Below are 17,639 nucleotides of genomic sequence, written 5' to 3'. Positions count from 1 at the left end.
AATAATTTTGAAGTCGGCCCGTGGCTGTCGGGTCGAAAACCGGACACTCAATTTTGCTGGCATCCGGTTTCCAAGCCTGTGGCTGTCAGCGGGCTCGAGAACCAACGCCAGCAAAATTGAGCGTCGGCTGTCAAACCCGCTGACAGCCGCTGCTCCGGGCCAAAAGGAGGCGCTAGGGACTCGCTAGTGTCTCTAGCGCCTCCTTTTGCCTGCTTCTACTGCCGGGTCTCATTTAAATACAGAATCACGCTCACAGGCGAGTGGCCTGTGTGCGCGCCGGGAGAGCGGGCGAACACCGGGAGAACGGGCGAATGCCCGCTCTCCCGCGGACTTTACTGAATCGGCCTGTTAGTATGTTGAGGAGGAGCACCACTCCCTGTTGGCAAAGTATAAAAAACCCTGCTCCCTCGTGAAGCGGAAAGGGGTGGGCACAGAAAGATTCCAAGATCTGGAGACTTGTGTGGGGTGTGGAGCTACTGCTTCTCAGCCAAGGCTCACTGGAGAGTGGAGAAGATTGGAGAGTAAAGAAGATCCTAAAGAGCTGGAGGGGAGGAGGTAGCAGAGGAAGGGGAAAGTCTAGCAGGCTGAAGTTGGGAGTCCTAAGGAGAAGAGGTTTTCCTTGGAGGGTTAGTGGACAAAGGAAGGGGACAGCTTGCCTGGGAAAACTCATCAGTCAGCTTGGTTCAGCTAATATCAGCCTGAGACTCCAGATGGAGCAAGAGAGAAAGAGACAAGGACCCTGGAGGAAAAGATTACAGCTAGCAAACAGGTCCTGGGAGGGTACCCGTCCCGAAGAACTGACGCCCCCCCCCCCCCCCCGGCCTTAGTAATGGCGACAATCTCAGGGTGGCTGCAGTTTATATGCATTTATTACAATCTTGACCCGAGCCCTAATTCGCTCTGTTCCTAGCCGCCTCCCTGCGCAGCCACATGGCTCCCTGCATCCAGAAAGCTGCTCTGCATCAGCGGGCGGCTCACGCTGGCTCAAAGCCCGTGGGGGCTCGGTCCGTGCAAGCGCGCACCCGTGTGCCCGCTGAGTGACAGCCGGGGGGGGGGGGGGGGGAGGGGGCAGGGAATGCCCGCGAGGGGGCGGGGTCCGCGTTCCCCGATGGCCAATCGGGGCGGCGCGTGGGCGTGTCCCGGGACTCCATTCCGGGGCCGGCCGCGCGTGTGGCAGTCCGGCCCGGGAGCTGCTCGGAAACAAAAGCGGCGGCGGCGGTGGGTGAGTGCGGCGGCCGCTCCCGCCACCTAGCGCTGCGCGGCCCCGGAAAGTTTGCCCGGCGTCTTCACCCCCCTCGGACGTGGCCTCGGCCTCTGGATCGGTAGCGGGAGGGAGCCGCGCACGGACTTCGGCAGACGGGGGGAGAAGAAGAAAGCAAAGCCCAGAGCCCGGCTGGAGGCGGGGGGAGCGCCCTCTTTCTTGTTGCTCTTTCTCCGACTTGCGAGGGATTCTGCTGGCGGCGGCTGCAGCCCGGGATTTTAAAAAAAAGCCACCTTTCCGGCCCGGGAGCGTACAAAAGGAGCGGCGCTCGGCGATGGATGAGCAGCCCAGGCTGATGCACAGCCACGCCGGGGTAGGGCTGGCGGGACACCCCGGCCTGTCCCAGCACATGCAGGACGGCGCGGGCGGGGCCGAGGGGGAGGGGGCCAGGAAGCAGGACATCGGCGACATCCTACAGCAGATCATGACCATCACGGACCAGAGCCTGGACGAGGCGCAGGCCAGGTGAGGCTGGACGGTCCCGGCACCTGATCCACAGCTTGGCCGAACCGTTTATTGTGTGGGCGCAGTGTAAAGAGCAGGCGCTTCCCAGCCGTCGCTCTCGATGTGCAGTGGCTCGGTTTGGGTAGTGATTTTGCACTGTGCACAGACAGCCTCTGTGCACATTGAGTCTTCTTGTCTAAGCAGTAGTGGAGAACTGGAGGCTTGCATGCCCAGGTGAAAGTTTGCAGAGATGCCCTCTAACTTTCCTGCTCACCTGTTGGAAGCAGTCCCCTCAAAGCTCTCCGTGTGGCTTCTTGCTTAGTATCTCCCTTGTTGAGTGTGACAGGAGGCGGATGCCAGTGGACGGTCCCACCGTCAGTCTGGTCTGGACATCATGGATCATGTTGCCTGGAAGTTCCCATGTTCAGGGTTAGGGTATCCTGAAATTCACAGAGCCATACTCTGCACTTACCGCTTCTCATTTCCACTTTAAACCAAAGTTTAGTTATTTTTAATCCCAAATTTCTTGAGTTTTTAATGATTTTTTACAAAATCAAGTTTTTACCACTGCCATTTCTCTTGTTTCTCTGGTGTTTGTAATAAACGTTGATAAATTCCAGGGAAAAATAAAATTTCCCAAAATGTTGACAGTGCTGTATTCTGCACTCCAAGGCAAGTCTGTAGATTGTACTATATGTTGAAGCTATGCTATATACGGAAGCAGGTCCATACACTGCAGCTGCATTGTGCACAATACTGTATAGTGAAGTGGGTCCATATGCTGAGCTGTAAGCTGAAGCTGTATTGTATGTGGTGCTGAATAGTGAAGCAGAGCCATATGCTTGAAGCTGCCTTCTGCATGGTGCTATATAGTGAAGGGGTACCTTATGCTGTGCTGTATCCTGAAGTTGTAATATTCATAGTGCTGTATACTGAAGTGGAGCTTTTTGCTGAAGCTGCATTGTTCATGGTGCTGTATGGTGAAGTGGGTTTATATTTTATGCTATAGCTGCAGAGTGCATGGTGCTCTATACTGAAGTGGGTCAGTGCGCCGTGCTGTATGCTGAAGCTGCGTTGCGCGCGGTGCAGTATGGTGAAGCGGAGCCGTACGCTAAAGCTGTGTGCGCGCGGTGCAGTATGGTGAAGCGGAGCCGTACGCTGAAGCTGTGTGCGCGCGGTGCAGTATGGTGAAGCGGAGCCGTACGCTGAAGCTGTGTGCGCGCGGTGCAGTATGGTGAAGCGGAGCCGTACGCTGAAGCTGTGTGCGCGCGGTGCAGTATGGTGAAGCGGAGCCGTACGCTGAAGCTGTGTGCGCGCGGTGCAGTATGGTGAAGCGGAGCCGTACGCTGAAGCTGTGTGCGCGCGGTGCAGTATGGTGAAGCGGAGCCGTACGCTGAAGCTGTGTGCGCGCGGTGCAGTATGGTGAAGCGGAGCCGTACGCTGAAGCTGTGTGCGCGCGGTGCAGTATGGTGAAGCGGAGCCGTACGCTGAAGCTGTGTGCGCGCGGTGCAGTATGGTGAAGTGGGGCCGTTCGCTGCAGCTGCATTATGCATGGTGAAGTGGAGCCATTCGCTGCAGCCGCATTGTGCATGGGGCTGTATGGTGAAGTGGGGCCATTCGCCGTGCTGTATGCTGAAGCCGCATTGTGCATGGGGCTGTATGGTGAAGTGGGGCCATTCGCCGTGCTGTATGCTGAAGCCGCATTGTGCATGGGGCTGTATGGTGAAGTGGGGCCATTCGCCGTGCTGTTTGCTGAAGCCGCATTGTGCATGGGGCTGTATGGTGAAGTGGGGCCATTCGCCGTGCTGTTTGCTGAAGCCGCATTGTGCATGGGGCTGTATGGTGAAGTGGGTCCGTACGCTGAAGCTGCGTTGTGCACGGTGCTGTATGGTGAAGCGGAGCCGTACGCCGCAGCTGCGTTGTGCGCAGTGCTGTATGGTGAAGCGGATCCATTCGCTGCAGCTGCGTTGTGCACGGTGCTGTATGGTGAAATGGATCTGTACGCTGCGCAGTATCTGGAGTCTGCACTGTGTTGCTGAAGCAGTATTGCTCCCTGATGTGCATGGAGAGTACTTAACTGGCACAGTAACTGGTTTCCCACTAGTGGGAACTTGGTTAGAAATCGTTTCACATGGTGACTTTTTTTTTTCTGGTTCTGTGGACCTCTGACAAGGCTTTGCATTCCTTTTTCAGTACAGAAGTAGGTACCATGGTTTGCGCAGTACAGTGACAGATGGCTGCACCTTTCGTTTTTGGGCTCTGTCCACAATATCATTTGTGATGGATTTCTTATGACTTCCTGATTTAAGCGCTTATCCAGTAAAATAGCCACAGAATGGGGTAAACTTGTTTTAGAAACATAGCCTTTGATTGTTACCCTTTTAGGTGGACTTTAGATGTGTGTGTGTGTGTGTACGCGCGTGCATTAGATGAGACTGGCCACTTCAAGGCTGAGCAGTGTTCCCATTTGCAAAGCTTGTGGTCTTGCTTCCTTTTTGCAGGAGATCCAGACTGAGAGATTCTCAGACAGAACTGGTGTGCTCTTCTGTGTCTGAAAGCAAAGGCCCCGATTTGTGTGTGTGTGTTTGTGTCTGAAATATCCCAATTTATTAATAATTCAGTTTAGCACTTCCAAGTAATAAGCTTTGTGGATAGCAGTGGCTTGATGAAAAGAAAGGGTGGCTTCCTTCAGTAGGGTGCCGGTGGCAGCAATTTTCTGGCCTGGGGTGTGGGGAATGCTGCCCTAGCCGTGGGTATGGGAGAGGCCTGCTTTCTGTGCCTCCTGTGGACCCCGGGCCTGCACGTTGATGGGATTGTTGCACATGCAGTACAGCTCCAGGTGCCAGCTGGCTCATGAGGGACACAAGATCACAAATCCCGTTGCGCAGCAAAAGAGCATAGATTGTAGGAAATGTAGTGCAATTGTCCATACATGCACACATCTGCCTGTATGTGATACACAGAGGATTTATTTATCTGCTTTACACACTATCTAAAGGAAGAATTCAATGCCTTGATTATACATTTTGGGGAAAAGAGTTAAGGGTGAAGAAGGTGATAATGACTTCTCGTCTCTTTGCTGTGCTGTAATGCCACATGCAGGTGACGCTGGAGCATGGCGGCCCAGTGTACCTGTGCCGGCTCTCCCCGTCCTGCGGTTTGGAGCAGAGCTTGGTTTTTGCTCCCTTCCTAGCACAGGTCTGACATTTTGTACTTGGGGAAGGTCCTGTCCAGAGTGCTCCAGCGTCTGATGCTGTGCCTGTGGTTTGCTTGCAGGAAGCACGCTCTGAACTGTCACAGAATGAAGCCAGCCCTCTTCAACGTCTTGTGTGAGATCAAGGAAAAGACAGGTAAGACCGTCGCCACGCCGCCACTGTCCATCTGCTGAGCGGTTTTTGCCCTTGCTGACATCCCCACTCCCCGCCTGTGTTGCTTTTTCAGTAGTGTTGTGCACTCGAGGGTCTTGTGGGGCCTAGACAGTTTAGGATCTGTCACTTGCTTTACGAAGAGCCTTCGTATTTTTTTACATTTGTACTTTCAGCTGGATCTTGTCTTCATCCATTCTTGTGCGATGCCTTTGTGTGCTTCCTTGCGAGGGAGAGGGTTGCCGCTCCCTTCTGCGTTGCTAGCCGCCAGAGAGAGAGAGAGGGAGGAGTGCGGGGCTTCCCTGCTCCCGTTTAGCATCTGTCTCCTGATCCTGTTTGGTGATGCAGGAGCTTGGGAGCTTCCAAGGATTTGCTTGGCTGCCCTGTTCCCTCTCACTAGTTCCGTTCCCCTGCTCTAACAAACTTGTTACACATCCCATGGGGGTGTTTTATGTTTTGAAAGCAACAATTAAAAACAATGGTCATCAATCAGAATGCTCTTAAAGAGGAGACGTTTGGGCACTGAGACTTTGCAGTGTTTAATTCCAGCGTAGCTCCTTGTGTACAGTGGGATCCTCGGACTGTGGTGTTTAAAATTTAAGGGGGAGAGCTGCATCCCTGGTAACAAAGAGTGACTCTGTGAATAATTCCCTTCCTCCCATCTTGCACGCTTTCTGGTCAGATGTTTGTGTGCTGTGGGTTTCTGGAAAGAGCAGGGTCTGGCACTAGTAACAGGACTGCTCCCCAGACCTGGGGACAGCGTGGGAGCAGATTAAGCGAGCGGTGCCCTCGCCCAGGAGAGATGAACTGGGTGCCCGCTAGTTTTATGCAAGAACTTTCTCTGTGTCCTCGGTTGGCTTTGGGCTGACCTGGATGGAAGCCAGTAAAACGTGCAGATCCTGGGGGTGTGAGGGGGCCGCCGGTGCAGGATCTTCGGCGACCTCATCACAACATGGCCTTTTTATTCCGGATTGGAAAGGGCCTAGCTGGAATATTTTCCAGTGCTGAATGTGGAAAGCTGGCTGCTGTAAATGTGAGCATCCCAGAGGGGGTTGGGAACGTCAGCATCCAGACCGAGGAGCTGCACTAGCAGACTCCAAATTTGGCCAGCTAGCTCCACGCTTACTTTCAGCCAGAAAATTAGCTGAAATCGAGCGTAATGCAGCTGAAAGAAACTCCAGTCCACAGCCTTTCCTTTTTTTTTTTCCTCTCCTCGGTCCAGAATGGCATGTGGGGGTTAAAAAAAAAAAAGAGACGTTTCCAGGGAGTGCTGTCCCAAATCTGAGTCAGAGAGATCTAATTCTACATTCAGAGAGGAACTTTCAAAGCTACGTCCGGATTTGTGTTTTACCCACAGCAATGGCCGTTTCCAAACTTGGCTGCCTACTGTGGGATAAGCATACGTGCATGGGCCTATGATAACGATGATTAAATAAGTCATCCGGTGCATGTGTGCCCAGACTGAGTGAGGTGTTGGGGCTTTGCACTCATGTTTCCATTATCTGTAAATCCCCTCCACCCCAGTGCATGCAATTGCCTTAAAAGAGTTGGGAGCTTGAAGAACGAGAGGAGAGTGGCACCACGGTCTTCCTGGCACCTCTAATCTTATTTCCTGTCTCCTACCTGCGTGGGCCTCTGTCCTGCTTCCAGCAAGACCCAAGGGCAGCAGAACTGAATTATACCTTGTGGTTGTAATCGGCCTTGAGATCAGCTTAAATAACAGCAGCGGTACTAGAAGTATAGTGAGAGCTAAATATTAGGGATGGGCACACACACAATGGTAGTTTTGGCCTGCTTTGGTTTAGTTTGTTTTGATAGTTTAGTACATGACGTACCCGGATGCAATCCACTTTGAAGTGCCTGAAAGATGGAATAGAAATGAAATGTAAAATATTTACAAATACGTGGCATTGCATAGGGTCTTGAATGGAGTTTCCCCATCCGAAATCAAAGGCAAATGTTTTGACAGTTTTTTTTTAGTGCCACCTGTCCAGATTTATTCTAGAGGGACCGGAATGCTTCTGCAGAGCTGGACAGCGATGCCGGATGAAAGCGTCCAAGTGGACGCTATCAGTCCGTGGCTGGGTCTTGGGTTGGGTTGCCCACTGATTTGAAGGACGCGCAGTTCAACCCTGGGCTGCTAGCGAGGGCATTTAGGAAGGATTGAAAACTGGAGGCAGGTACCTGCTGCATTGATTTTGGGGTTGTATATCCCCCAAGCCCCTTTTGGAGAGAATTCCTTCATGTCTGTGGCAGTTAACATGCAGTGTTCAGTAGCACTGAGGCGCAGGTAGCTGCTGTGGATGTGATTCTGGCAGAAGCGCATTTTAGTGCAGAGCGAAAGTGGCATGTGGCTGGAAGGAGAGGTGCCTGCCTTGCCAAAATGATTGAATTGATGTCTTTGGACAAAATTACAGCTCTGTCTGCGGAAGAGGAGCAAATGAGCGCATTAAAACCGATGGCAAGGTTTTATGGAATTGCCTACCTGTTAACCAAAAAAAAAAAAAATGTAATTTATTGAAGCCTTAAAGTCAAATGGGAAGACGTGGAAGCGAGGCCTTGTGGGCAGGAAGAGAACGGTAATGGAAGAGTTCCTCTGCAGCGGTTTAAACCAAACCGGAGGGCCTGAGGACAGGCGAGGGAGGGAGGGAGGGATGGGCCTCTGATCCGGAACGAAGGATGCTGCTGGGAGAAGGGCTGACATTTATTTAGTTTGCTTACAAAGCCAGGTATCCGTGCTTTGTTTTGTAACCTGAAATGTTGTATCTTATTGGTGTTTAAATGTAAATGGGAGGGGGGAATCATCCAGAAGAGTCCCACATCATGATGTTTTTGCATTCTACCTCTGGTTGGTTGACGTAGCATTGGCTGTGTCTTGGACACTTAACAATAAAATGTTTTGTTTTAAAAAAAAAAAAAAAAAAAAAAAAAGCTGCTGCTAGGCATGTGTGATAACGCACCACATACATGTTTGTCTCTCTTCACATGTTATGAAAGGATGTTGGTGGGATCCGTTAATCTCTCAGGACTGCTCGTTAGTGTATGTTAATATGAGGGACACTTCTTGCCTATGGTGTTCTGGGCAAGGCATGCACCTGAGTGGTGGAGAGACTCGGGCACTGTGTGCTGGAAAAGCAGTAGCCACTGGTGATTTAGCTTCCCGTTTTCGTTAGTGGGTGGACTAATGAGCACAAAGCTTGAAAGGGATTTTTTTCTGCCTCTGTTCACTTGCATGGTGTTGTGGGTAAAAAATCTCTCCCTGCCACTGGTGATTTATATTGGTTTGATTTTTGGAACTTCTGTACTGCAGATGGAGCTACGTTTTTTGGGTGTGGGACCCACTGAAGAGTGAGCGTCTGCTCCTGGATCATAGCAGAGCTGGGCACTGGTGAAGACAGGGTTCAGTACAACAGATTCGGTGTGTCTGAGCCAAGTCCCCATGCATGTTTCTTCGCTGGGGAGCAGCCTAGCAAAGAGAGCCCGTAGTGAGCTGAAATACGTAGGCAGGCTGGCATCCGTCTGCTTTGGTGTGTACAGGCATATAAACTGCATGGCTGGGAGCATATACTGAAGTGGCTTTTGTATGCCAAAATGGAATGGCAAGCAGACGGTTTGTTTGGTTACAGAAGAGCGTTTGGTTATGGAGGAACACGTTTTAGCAGAATTAGTGTGGGGGGCAAGGGGCTTCAGCTAGCTGTGAGCAAGAAAGAGGGCCGATTTTCTATGAATATCTGGGCACGTTTACCAAGCAGAGGATTTCTAGAGCAGCAGGGTTGCTGAATTAATTGTGGGGAGCGGCTGTAATAGCAGCCCAGTGTTGTTGGAATGATTTCCAGGCGTCATTATCTGCGCTGAAGGAGCTCGCATCAGCCTTTGCAGGAAGCTGAGCTGGGGGTTGCTTTTCCCCCTTATTTCTTTGGCTCTTTTGTTCTCTCCTTTCTCTCTAGCTTTGTATTGGATTTACACCCCCATCTCTGAAGTACAGTCTTTTATTTTAATGTATGCTACTGTATTTCACGTTCTACACCTCCCTTATTATTCTAACCTGCCACTTCTTTTTAATATAGCAATTACATTCTGGGGTGTCTTCTCCTCCTCTCTCTCTCTTTCTCCTTTTTAATGTCTCGAGGAGGAGAAGAAAGCTGCTAAGAGTTTGAATTATGAAATAAATGAACATATCATGGGCACAGTTTATACAGCCAAGATTGGGAAAAGACTCCTTGCTGGATTATAAAAACAGGTCTGTAAAGGGCCTTATACTGAGATTGGTTTTCTTTGTCCTGGCCCTTTCTGCTCATGGTGTAGTCTCTACGTTGGCCACCAAAGTACTAATTTTTAAAACCCAGTTTTATGTGTACAAATAGCTGTACTAAAATAACCCAGGGCTCTGTGCACCTAACCTTATGTGCATTACTTCTATGAAAAACTGCAGTGGCCTTCTGGGGGTGCATTCGTTTTGAATGTACACGCATGAGTCACACCCTCCGAAGAGGAGGTGTGAGGTTATTTGTGCATGCACTGGATCCATTACCTGTGGAGTTTGAGTGGACTGTGTGCATAAGTTTATTTTGAAAATCATTGGTGTAGTCTACAGGGAGGTCAATATTTAAATCTTGGATTTAGCGGAACAAACCGTGGGATTTGATAATCCTGCTGGCTTCACTACCCCCTTGACTTAGCTAAATCAGGGACGGTCCGGGGGTGTTCTAGGGTGGAGCAGAATTATCCCCTGATATTCAGTATTAGATAGCTGGGTATATTGGGGTACTGAGTATCTGTTACAAGTTAGCTGGATAGTTTTTTTGTGGTTGTTTTTTTTTTTTTTTTTTTTTTTTATTCAGCTAACTTCATTGGACATCCCGCAATGAATATTGACCTTTTTGCGTCCACTGTGCTAGGCAGGGAGTTGCAAAATTACCTTCCAGATTTCAAAGCTGTAAACCTTCTGACTAATTTTTACAGTTCAAGGTAAATTGTATTCTTTTCAGAAAATGCTCTGTTAATAAAAAAAAAAAATCTCTCTCTACTGTATTGGAACATAAGATATGTTACACTGGGTCAGGCCAAAGGTCCATCAAGCCCAGTATCCTGTTTCCAACAGTGGCCATCCAGGTCATAAATAGCTAGCAGGATCCCAAAAGGTTGATTATATCCTATGCTGCTCATTCCAAGGATAAGCAGTGGATTTGCTCATCTACCTTAATGGTTTATGGACTTCCTCCAACAACTTGTCCAAACCTTTTTTTGAATGCAGCTACACTAATAGCTTTCATCACATCCTCCGGCAATGAATTCCAGAGCTTAATTATGCATTGAGTAAAAAAATTATTTTTTTTCTTATTGGTTTTGAATGCATTACCTAGTAATTTCATTGTGTCCCCCCTGGTCTTTGTACTTTTTTGAAAGAGTAAACAATTGACATTGATCTTTGTTTCATTCCACTCATTATTTTTAAAGACCTCTATCATATCTCCCCTCGGCCATCTTTTCTTCAAGCTGAAGAGTCCTAACCTCTTCAGCCTTTCCTTATAGGGGACTCGTTCCATCCCCTTTATCATTTTGGTTGCCCTTCTCTGTACCGTTTCTAATTCTGCCATCAAATCAGACGCTCAGATCCCATCTATGCTGCTTGTGACCCATGTCCACGGATGGCCCAGAAGTTGTACCTCCATCTGGTGCGTGTTGCCTCTGCTGGTAGCGCGCTGAATTTGTGGCGGTGGCTGAGACAGACTGAACCTGCGCGCAGTACTTTGTCTTAAAGGGGCATAGCATGAGAATGGCTTCCTCCTCTCTTACGTAGCCTGGAAAATGGGCCACCCTTACCCCTCCCCCCCCCCTGGAAGTCCTCCCTATTTTGCTGCCTTATTTCTGTTTTCTTTTCCTCATCTCCTAAAATCTCTCTTGGTCTCATTTCAGGATAAGCTCGTTTTTGCTCCCCAGGGTTCATTCACATGAAGTCATTGTGCCTGCTGATCTTTGGGAAAGTCTGGTCTTGGCTGTAGGGGCTTTGATTTGCCAGACTTGCCCAATGCAAGCTCCAGCTACCTAAATTCTGCCTGCAGGTGGGAGTGGGCAGGGGTATCTGATGACTGATGCACAAGTTTTACTATCAGATGGAGAGATCAGAAATCAGATTACTGCTCGATTACTGACAGGATCATCTTTGAGACATCATATTTCCCCTATTTTATTTAGTTTGCACTGGTTGCCTATCAAATTTAGGGTGAAATATAAAATACTGTCATTAATCCATTCATTAATACATGATTCAGACTCAACCTGGCTCTGTACTTCATTGCGGTTATACAAACCAACTAGAAATCTTAGATCTACTACCAAGTATCTACTTGATATTCCTACGGTTAGGCTGGCCAGACTCAATATAACCAGAGAGAGCATTTTCGGTGGCGGGACCCATACTTTGGAATTCGCTTCCAAATACACTAAGGTTAATCACTGATCACAAGGAATTTAAGAAGGTACTAAAAACTTATTTATTTAAGATGGCCTTTGCAGGACTTGTAGAAACGAATCCATCTCCTTAAAGACTCTCATATTATTAACGGTTATTCATTTAACATACCTAATACTTTCAATAGCTTACTCATGTTTAGCCAAACCATGTGAAAACAGTATTTGTTGTTTTTCCTCTACTTTCAGACTTTTCTTGTTTTTTATAAAATTAGTATAATTATGCTAAAGAATTAGGGTTTATAAACATACATTGTATTTTGTTTCTATCTATTACTTTACTTTCTCTATTTGTATTTTATTTGTTTGTTTTTTATATATTTGTTTTTGTTTAATTATCATTTTATTTTATTCTTTTTATCGGAAGTTGTAAACCGTCTTGGTCAGACTTTGTCTGTGAAAGTCGGTATAGAAATGCTAATAAATAAATATTTCATTGCACAGGATACTACAAAATGTAATGATTATAAACCTGAACAAAAGAATAAATACAGTGTACATCAGTTAAAGTACAAATAATGCTCACTTCAGTTAATTGAAGTGTTATAGGGAGGGCAATTTTGTAATATTGTGACAATACCTGCACAAGTTACCCCTACTATCTGGAGTATGTAAACTTCCTGTGTAAACTTACGTGCACACTCACGAAGATAAGTGCCATGCTGCGCTCAGAATCCTTCCTCTGACAGAGGCCAGTCCCTAAAAGATCCAATTTCTTGCTGCTCACTCCCTATGCTATCCCTGAGTCACCTGGTTAAGAACTATTTATGCATTTTTCTTCCATGAATTCTCCAAACCTTTTTAAACCCAGCCGCCTTGACCACAACCTCTGGCAATGAATTCCACAGCTTGATTTGAAAAATACTTTCTCCAGTTGGTTTTAAATCTGCTTCCTGGTATCTTGTTGCCTAGCCCTACTGTTATTGAGAGAATAAAAAGCTGTTTCCTATTTCCTGTTCTACTCCATTCGTGATTTTGTAGACTTCAGTTGTCTCTTCTCCAAGCTGAAGAGCCCTGACCTCTGTAGCCTTTCTTCATGAGGGAGCTTGGCCAGCCCCTTAACCAATTTTGTTGCCCTTCCCTGTCCGCTATGTCCTTTTTGAGATGGGGCGACCAGAACGGCTCACAGTACTAAAGGTGTGCCTGCATTATGATGATCTCATATATTCTCCGTTCCTTTCCAAATAATTCCTAGTATTCTGTTTGTTTTTGTGGCTGTTTCAGTCTTCCCTCGATGATGACACTGAGAGCCTTTTCCTGTGTTACACATACTTCTTAAAATCGAAACATGCATGCACAAGTGAAAACTGTGCCCTTGGGGCCGTCTCTGAATAGCCTGGGCAAACTTGCACATGAACATGTAAGTTTCCTAGTATTACTCCACACTTCTGTAGTGCATGCATGTTCCCATTGTCCCATTAAACTGTAAGCTCTCTGGGGCATGGATTTGGGGAACATATCTAAAGCAACTGATTGTGAGTGAAGGACTAGTAAGGTTGGGTTGGGAGAGAGTGACAGGATTACAACCGGAGAAGCAGATGCAGTTTACTCACACTTAGCACCACATCAGCACACCAGTTTAAACACAAACACAGTGCTTCCCTGCAACAGAGAGGCACCTAAGAGCGTCAGATCATCACCTCCCTGACTCGTGCCATGTGAAGGAACGCCTGAAAGAGTAGAGGAAATGAAACGAGATTTAAGTAAGCTTGGGTGACAATTTGGCAGCTGGGATTCCATGCCAAGAAGTGCAGAGTCGTGCATCTGGGGTACGACAATCCAAAAGAGCTGTATGTGATGGGAGGTGAAAGACCATGGACTTGGAAAGGGACCTTGGGGTAATAGTGTCTGGTGATCTGAAGGCAGCAAAGCAATGTGACAAGGCAATAGCTAAAGCCTGAAGAATGCTGGGCTGCAGAGAGAGAGGAATAACCAGTAAGAAAAAGGAGGTGATAATGTGCTTGTGCAGGTCCTTGGTGAGGCCTCACCTGGGGTTACTGTGTTCAGTTCTGGGGCCTGTATCTCAAGGACAGAGACAGGATGGAGGCGCGGTCCAGAGAAGAGCGACCAAAATGGTGTGGGGTGTCCATCAAATGAATTATGAGGAGAGGCTGAAGGACTTAACTATGCACACCCTGGAAGAGAGGAGGTGCAGGGGAGGTTATAATACAATACAAGCCTTTAGATACCTGAAAGGTTTTAATGATGCATGAACCTCGAACATTTTCTCTTTTGAAGTGAAACTGGACAATTAGAGGTTACAAAATGAAACTGTAAGGGGGATGACTCAGAACCAACATCAGGAAATATTTCTTCATGGAGCGGGTGGTGGATGCCTGGAATGCCCTTCTGGAGGAGGCGGTGAGGACAAAACTGTAAATGAATTCAAAGGTGCATGGGATAAACACTGCGGATACCTAAAGGCTTGTAATGGAGAAAGAGTGCATGGGAGTAGCCTGCATGCAGCAGCAATTTTTACCCTTAATAGAAGGCATGGATATTACTACCCTTAACCAATTAGCCTTGATACATCATTCTCTGCTTTGATGGCTGGGGAAAAAAAAGGGGAATCAGATTCAGATGACGGCCAACGTTGGGCCCCAATATTTACAGTCCCGGGCACTGACAGACATTAGGGATAAAGCTCAGGACTGCTTCTATGGCCAAGTCCAAAAGCAAAGCACATTCAAGCAGCACTGTCTGAATTATCAGGAAGGCTGCTCAACCCGTAAAAATGTTGCTAGCAGTAATTTATTTGTATGGGTTGGACAATTATTTGTGTTTTTGATTGCAAATATTACTACCCTTAAGATAAGGCATGGGGGTATCCTTCATGGACCGTTTGGTCTTTTTTTTTTTTTTCCAGCCCTCATTACTATGTTACTATGTGTCACCGCAGTGCTCCTACGCTGCTGCTCCTCCCAGCACATGCACTATTACCATTTATCATTTGGAAATCTAACTGCACTTTGCAACTGAAAAAAAATCTGCAGAAGCAAACATTTTGGGGATCATTTTCCAACACTTTTTTTTTTTTCCCATGCGGAAAGCCTGTTCCCAGCTCGTGACTCTCCCTCTTCTCTCAGTAATGGCCCTGTGCATAGAGAACATGCAGCAGGTAGGGACAGTGAGGCCAGGCTGCTCTGCTCAGTTGAGCTGTTGTCAGAGACCCACAGTTATGTTTTTCCCTTTTACTCTTTTTGAAACGAAGGATCTTCTTCAAGGTCGGTTTTCTCCCATCTCCATTGGACGCTACCCTTTCTGTGAAGAAATATTTTCTAATGTCCTTCCTGTGTCTGCCCCCTTTGAGTCTCCTCTCATGAACCTTTCGCTAAAACGTATTTTCAGCTGTAAGAAGTTTCCTCTTTCTGCCTTTGATATTTGAATGCAGAGGGCAGTTTTCCTTCTCCTCTCCTCAGTCTGCCTTTATACATGAAGTATCTACCAGCTTGGTGTATGGGAAAATGAAATCCTCCCCCAGGCTGACTGCACCGGGAGGGGGGAATATTTACAACACGCATTTATCCAAATCCACAGCATCTAGCGTTGCCTTCTAAAGCTTATCTCGTCTGCCTTGCCTGTGCGGTCTGTATCCTTTCAGAGGCAATGCCAGCGATTTTGTGCAGAGGCATTGTTGCCTTCTGGTTTTTCTCCCTGGTTATGCCTCTCATTATGCATGCTAGCATCCCGCTGGGTCTGGCTGCCGCTCTCTCTTGACGGAAGGCCACTGCTTACCCTGGGAAAGGACCTGCCAGGTAATTCCTGATGGGTTTGATGGCCCCTTAATGTGACCTAGCTCATCGGATGTCATCACCCTGAGGTTCGGTCTTGCTTGGAGCACAGCGGTATTGCGCTCTCCATTACATACCGTTCTGTTGGATATTCTGGAAATGCATAATGCTGTGCTTCTTTTGCATTGAAGGGCCAAGCATTGGATCACGCCTCATGTTTTCTTAGAGAAGGTCTCATTTTGTCCATTTCTTCAGGGGGGGTGTTAGATTTTATTGTCCCCTGGAAAAACAAAAACATTTTCTTCTAACTTCTGCAATTCAGATTTAAAGAATCATCCACAGAGCCTTAGTGCAAACCAAGCCTGGCATCTTCAAAATATATAACCAGGCTCTGCCTTGCATATTAGCAGGTCTGTGTTCAGAGAGGTTCTTTGGCTAACCTTAGCTGGATACTCAGCAGGAGTACACTGAATAGACTAGCCAAAACTCGTGTGGATACCCTGGAAACCTAACTGGATGTATTCTGAGAGTAGCTGGATAAATCAATAAAACCTCCGCCCACTCATCAACATGTTTAAAGGTACTGTGGATTTGTACTTTATAGCCTGCCAAACCACCAAAATTAAATAGTCGTAGCAACCAAAGGCCACATCCCAGCACCTTCCCATCCAGCCCTGCTGTTGTGAACAAATTCCCAGAGCCCCCGAGATCCTAGCTGGGAGCGTGGTACTGTCTTACCCACTCCGGGCCACTTCCAGCAATGCCCGAGGCCTATAAAGCAATGCTGCTGTCAGTCACACTGGAAGGCGTCAGGAGTGGGTAAGACAGGACCAAGCTGTGGGCAGGGAAAGGGCAGACCAGGTTACAAGTGGCTGGGGAGAGTGGGGTGGAGGGGGGGGCCTTAAGTCACATTGACCCACATCTTTCTGTTTCTTTTTTAGTTTCACAATTAGGTGCTAGCTCACAGGATCGCTACATATTTTTTGAGGTGGAAGGCTGGCAGATCAGGCCTAGGAGGATTTTTTTTAAATATATTTAACTGGTTTTAGCGTGAAATTGGCTGTATAACATTGCTTTACTGCCCCAAAACACCTCTTGTTTAATTTTGCTTTTTTTTTTTTTTTTTATTAATCCAGTTAAGTTTTATCTGATAATTATGTATCTGGCTAAAACTAGGCTAAAAATAGGACATATTTGGGATTTAGCCAGACAAATCCTTTTTGAATATTGGCCTTTTGGCTTCTAAGGTTGGGAAGCAAAATCTAATTGGGTATTGAATAGCATGGTGGCTTCTCATTTAGTTGTTTGTTTATTTTATTTTGACTTGAATTATGGAAAGTCTTCAAAGTTAAACAACAGTAAACTGTTGTTTCCTCTTGAGTCCACTCTTACTTGTCTGACCACTTTCCCTCCTTCCCAGGCTCCCTATGCCTTCCAGAAGGCCTTGGATCTCGCTTTTCCCTGCTGTGAAAGCTCTTTAGGCTCAAGTTCTCTAATGGGTCCATTCCCTATAATACTCCCTTTTCATTGGTCAGGCTTTGGACTGACCTTAGGCTAAGCTTGTGAACAGCTGCTAGAAGTAAGAATCCAATTTTTACTGCAAGTGTGGTAAACAAGAGAGAAATGTGAAATTGGCAGCATCTGCAACCACAGTGCAAAATGAATGCTGGCCGTGGCAGATCGGGGAAGAGGGCGAGATGACAGCAGCTGATCGGGGTCCAGGAGAGAGGAGCTGATGCTATCAGCAGCAGATCTGAGCCGGGGAGAGATTCTCATGTATCGACTACAAAATGTAAAGCACAAAAAATGCCCTTTTTCTGTTGATAAAACTGGTGGAGAGGAAATATCGTAAAATTTGGCCCCTCTGTATAAGGCTTCCATTGAAACGAATGGGGCTTTTCATTTGAAACGCTAAGAATCCATGGACTAAATGGAAGCTTAAATCTCAGAATGGAAAAGAGCTGACAACTGTCTCTCTTCTCCCCTTCAGCAGAAAGGAGCCCACGGGGCCCACGAGCCGTGGACAGTCTTTGAAAGGAGCAAGACTCGATTTTCCACATTGGTTGCAAAGGTCCCTGCCTTTCTTAGGGAGATCGGAGCACAAAGCCATGCATGTAGTGGGGAAAACCAGCAAGACATCGGCCTGTCCAAATCCTCTGGAGCTGCTGGAGCTCCTGCATGCTTGGATTTTATTCAGTGCGATGCACTTCCTTTCAGAGAAACACTTGCATATACAGGTCACGGGAGGGATACAGCAGGGCAGAGGAACTCATTAACTGAACAGCTTCAAAGAACAAACCCAATTCTGTGCTCAGCAGGGATAGTTTGATACTGGAGAGAGGGCCAGCCATAACAAAGAGGCAAAAA

At 47.4% G+C, this 17,639-nt stretch overlaps 1 protein-coding gene across 7 annotated transcripts in view; it reads left to right on the top strand.

The window, feature by feature from the left end:
- The first annotated feature begins 1,167 nt into the window (after window positions 1-1,167).
- Window positions 1,168-17,639, top strand: part of PBX1 (PBX homeobox 1) — a 704,885-nt gene continuing 688,413 nt past the window's right edge. For all 7 annotated transcript variants that reach the window (XM_029617584.1, XM_029617583.1, XM_029617579.1 and 4 more), the window contains exons 1-2: window positions 1,168-1,726; window positions 4,982-5,055. In XM_029617584.1, the coding sequence (XP_029473444.1) occupies window positions 1,536-1,726; window positions 4,982-5,055 (265 nt within the window). In that variant the 5' untranslated portion in view covers window positions 1,168-1,535. The remainder of the gene's footprint in view (window positions 1,727-4,981; window positions 5,056-17,639) is intronic.

The sequence above is a fragment of the Rhinatrema bivittatum genome, chromosome 10 (genome assembly GCF_901001135.1).
Source record: "Rhinatrema bivittatum chromosome 10, aRhiBiv1.1, whole genome shotgun sequence".
NCBI classification, from domain to species: Eukaryota; Metazoa; Chordata; class Amphibia; order Gymnophiona; family Rhinatrematidae; genus Rhinatrema; species Rhinatrema bivittatum.
The sequence above is the reverse complement of the archived record's forward strand: the minus strand, read 5'-3'. Positions and strand labels throughout refer to the sequence as shown.